The sequence below is a fragment of the Austrofundulus limnaeus genome, unplaced genomic scaffold (genome assembly GCF_001266775.1).
Source record: "Austrofundulus limnaeus strain Quisiro unplaced genomic scaffold, Austrofundulus_limnaeus-1.0 Scaffold147, whole genome shotgun sequence".
In the NCBI taxonomy this organism is placed as follows: domain Eukaryota; kingdom Metazoa; phylum Chordata; class Actinopteri; order Cyprinodontiformes; family Rivulidae; genus Austrofundulus; species Austrofundulus limnaeus.
In genome coordinates, this window is record NW_013952549.1 from 1,114,543 (window position 1) to 1,118,882 (window position 4,340).

At 38.0% G+C, this 4,340-nt stretch overlaps 1 protein-coding gene across 1 annotated transcript in view; it reads left to right on the forward strand.

The window, feature by feature from the left end:
* Nucleotides 1–4,340, forward strand: part of LOC106523203 (dynein heavy chain 12, axonemal) — a 9,681-nt gene that overhangs the window by 4,064 nt on the left and 1,277 nt on the right. The window contains exons 5-12 of the mRNA XM_014016570.1: nucleotides 84–153; nucleotides 234–392; nucleotides 486–534; nucleotides 1,023–1,460; nucleotides 1,552–1,866; nucleotides 1,960–2,220; nucleotides 2,515–3,249; nucleotides 3,336–3,452. Coding sequence (XP_013872024.1) covers nucleotides 84–153; nucleotides 234–392; nucleotides 486–534; nucleotides 1,023–1,460; nucleotides 1,552–1,866; nucleotides 1,960–2,220; nucleotides 2,515–3,249; nucleotides 3,336–3,368 — 2,060 coding nt within the window. The 3' untranslated portion in view covers nucleotides 3,369–3,452. The remainder of the gene's footprint in view (nucleotides 1–83; nucleotides 154–233; nucleotides 393–485; nucleotides 535–1,022; nucleotides 1,461–1,551; nucleotides 1,867–1,959; nucleotides 2,221–2,514; nucleotides 3,250–3,335; nucleotides 3,453–4,340) is intronic.

A 4,340-nucleotide genomic window follows, 5' to 3' on the forward strand; every position in this document is an offset into this window, starting at 1 on the left:
TTATCTGTAATTGACACACATCTTCAGGATAACAGCATTTTGCACAGTGCACTGAATTTTGCTTTCATATTCATCTTTTTCAGTCGACTTTGTTTTGAAGAATCCTCAGCAACAAGAACAGAGCTCGGCAACACAGAGAGTTTCTGATTCAGAGTGAGTTTCTGATTAGCACATGTGCACAAGCACATTATTCCTCTTTAATGCCCATTAAAAAATGTTTTGAACCTTTGCAGACTTTTACATTTCTCAAAACCATGGCATGATAGCKTTGTAAAAAGTCGCGAGATGATAAAGGCACATTTGCARATTTTGCAWCCCGTGATGCAAACTTTATTGGATCTCGGCTTCTCGGAATTTTCTGAGCTGGTCCTTGTTGATCCGTCGACATTCAGGTAAGACAAAAAGAAACAGGCGCAGCACATAGCTGGCTCTTCTTCTTGATTTGCTTCCTTTTGTTAAACTCATTTGTACTTCTGCTGACAAAGAGCTTTAGGACCAATGGAGTATAAAAGCCTAAAGAACAAAGCAGACAAGGTGAGAAAGGAGAAAGAAGTTTGCATTCTGAATACCTGGTATCCCAAAATCATCCACTTGTTATCAAGTGAAAAAACACAAAAGAAGGTTAAACCTGAGAAAATGGATGCCTTTTATAACTGTGCATCAACCCTCATTTCCAATCAGGTAATATGATAACCACCTCATGAAAGTACTTTTATATGAGCATTTACATGCATTTACACACACTATATCAAATAGTTAATTTATGAGTTATTAAGCATGAATAAACAAGTATGTTGATTTTTGGAAGTAGTTAGTGTTTATGGGTACAACATCAATAAATGTTCATAGCTTATTTTGTATGAATCATCCGTAATTGGTGATTTTTCCAAGGTTAACTAACCATTTATTAATGATCAAGTAAAGCTAAATAGGGTGTAATCATAAAGTGTTACTTTTTTCATGTTAAGTCAATTGTGAAAATATAAACTACGTGATGATAATTTCCTTCTTTACATTTCTAGTTAAAATCGATGCTTCAGGCAAACGTAGAAAATTTTGTCAGGGTATTTGATCCAAACAATCAGCACTGCTTGCCGGTTTTCCGTATGGCATTGACATTTGATGATGAAAAGATGGAGATTTTTCCCACCGTACAAGATTTGGAAGACTCTGTTTTGGAGATCCTTAATGCCATAGCTAATACACTGCAGAAAGTACAAATTCTGCCGTCTGGGATGATGGAACATACCTCATCTTCATTTGTGGATGCCAGTGTGCCTGATGAGGTTCTTACTTGGGCTCAGGCTACACTGAAGAATGCTGTGCGCAAAAACTTAGAGGAACCTGACCAACATTTAAAGACCTATGTGAACAAATATGACTGGCTTGTGAATGGGAAAGCACAGAGTAAGGTAGACACATTTCTGGAGGAGGAACACTCTTTTGATGAATACAAGAAGGTAAATTCAGTTCGTATGTGACGTACAACTGATTATGATGTGAAATGTTTAACCCGATGATTGTCACAATATGTCTTTATACTTGTTAAAGCAAGTGGAGGAGTTCCATATGTTATCAAAGGAGATTAGCAGCCTCCCATCAAAACGCTACTTCCCAATGGTCCTGCTGGAMAGTGAGGAGCTGAAACAAGGCATAGCTAACAAAGCTAAAATGTATGCTGACGTGCTTCTGAAGAAACTCGTCACTACACATCGAGAGCAAAATAAACTGATATGTTCTGAATTTGAAGTCATCCAAAAGAAAGCTCTGGAAGTTCCAGAAAATACAGAAAACATTGCTCAGATAGAAGAATACATCAAATTTACCAGAACAACGGGTATTGCAGAACTAAATGAAAAAATAAAGGTGATTAGCCAGATGAGTGTATCTATTTATTAAGTTTTAGATAAAAGCAAAATGTTTTTGACGTCACTTTTAAACCACAATATGCTCTAAAAGGAAGCCCTCTCCAGACTYCTCTACCTTTTGGACAACTACTTCTTTGACCCAGAAGATTTGGAGCTGAATTCAACGGTCTTTCTCTGGCCCAAAAACATTTTGCATGCCTTTGAGCAAAATAATGAGGTGTTACAAATGGCTAAGGAGAGAGAAAAGAAAAAGCTGATTGACAAAAGGGAAAAATTAATGGCAGAACTGGGAGAGTTGGGACACAGGGTAGAGCAGTTCCTACAATACAGAGAGTTGGTTTTAATGCAGCAGGTACAGCTGTTACTACTATCAGGGAATATGTGTGTGTATTTGTTTTACAATGGAAGGTGTAGGATCTACACTACATGCGTTCTCTAACTTATAAGTTATGCTAAGCTAAGTGGCTGCTTCTGACTACTTATTGATTTGTGTTTTTTATCCTTGTTCTAAGCTCTTTGCAAGAAGACTAAGTAAATCATGTTTAACATTCTCCAACAATGCAGATGGAAGGTTGTGTTTTTCTTGGGCATTTCAATTTCATTTTTAATCTAACATTTATGTTATCACTATTTGCTTATTGAACAGTATGTGGAAGATGTAAGAAAAGTGCAGAAACTTCTCCAGATGGCCGAGGAGGCTATTGTCCAGATTAATAAGGAAGAGGCCTTTTACAAATGGGATATTACATGTTATCCAGAAGTTGAAGTCCTCAAAGAGGRTATTGAACCATATCAGAAGCTGTTTGGATTTATCCTTAAGTGGCAGCACACAGAAAACAGATGGATGGATGGCTCTTTCGTGGAACTAGATGGGGAAAGCATGGAGGTCCAAGTGGAAGAGTTCTACAGGGAGATCTTCAAGATGCTGACGTTTTTCCAGCAGAAGCAGATTAAGGCTGCGCAAGAGCTGGAGAAGATMTCTGGGAAGGCAAGAGGAAGTTCCAGTAGAGAAGAAGATGCAGAAAAACAGGACAGTCCAACACCGATTGTGTCAGAGCAGATTAAGTCTTCAGAACAGAGAGAAGATATCTCTGGGAAGAAAAGACAAAGTCCTGGTGAAGAAGATCCCAAAAAGAAGGAGAGTCCAACAATAGTTATGTGCTCTACTGTAATGAACCAGATCAAAACATTCAAGGACTACATCCCCGTGGTGTCCATCTTATGCAACCCTTGTATTCGAACTCATCATTGGCACCTCATGTCAGAGATAGTYGGGTATGACCTCACTCCTAACTCTGGGACAACACTCAGGAAAGTTCTCAACAAAAACCTGGCCCCTTACCTGAATGAGATTCAATCTATTGGTGTTGCTGCCAGTAAGGTGAGGATTTCTTAAACACCGTTTTATTGTTGTACGACTAACTCTTTGTATTCAGTGCAGTTTGTCCTCATTACATTTCTTTGCAGGAATTTTCTCTGGAAAAGACTGCGCAGATGTAGTGATTATGTGACTACAACTTCTCAAAACTAAAGTTATGAGGAAACCACAAGTTCTTTCTGCGGGAAGATTAAACCCTTCTCTGTGTAATTATGAGGACAACACACAATAATTTACCATATTCTGTAACTTAAGTTTTTCTAAAATAAATGATATTTACTTTCAGAATAAAACAAATTACTTATGTACAACTTATTGTGAATAATCAAAATTTTTGGTGAGTTAAACATTAACAAAATACGCATGCGTCCGCACAAATTAATGTCAACATTACACTCTAAGTAACAGCATTTTAAATAAACCAGATGTTTGCAGGCACATGAAACATATACGGCAAGGTTTTGCTTAAGAAAAGGAAGAGATTAGTTCTAAGATTTAACTTATGTGTGTGAAAAACCAGAACGTGCACTCTGGGTCTTTGCCAGTGCCTCAGCCCACCTCCGGTACACTTTGTTCAAACAAATTAAAATTTTACCTGTTGGCGTTTCGACCGTAAGGTTAAGCGTGCAGGAAGACTTCACCCAGGTAAGTCAGAGAGCCAGGACAGGTCTCTTACTTCAGTAAAACTTCTACGTTTTGCTTTACTGTGTCTCCGGATGTCTGCTTCAGTTCGAAGGAAAGAGCCAGATACGTTTGGGTTTTTCATTCAAAATAAAATAAATTATTTCTCATCAGAAGTCTTAAAATAATGGAGATTCAAGGAGATGGGCAAAATGATGCCCGCTCATCTCTTTTCTTTTTCTTTCAGGGAGACGGGAAGACTGTGTCTCTTCTCTCTTTTCTTTTCTCACTCTGTCGAGGCTTCATCGGTGTTAGTTTTCTAAAGAGAAGAAGCTCAGGGCAACAACCTCGACTTGTGTTAGTTAGGAGGACTGAAAATGTTTTCAGACTAGAGTACACTACCATAGCGGAATAACAACTATGCACCTGCAGAAAAACAGTTTAGAACCTTGAGAGACTTAACACTAATATAT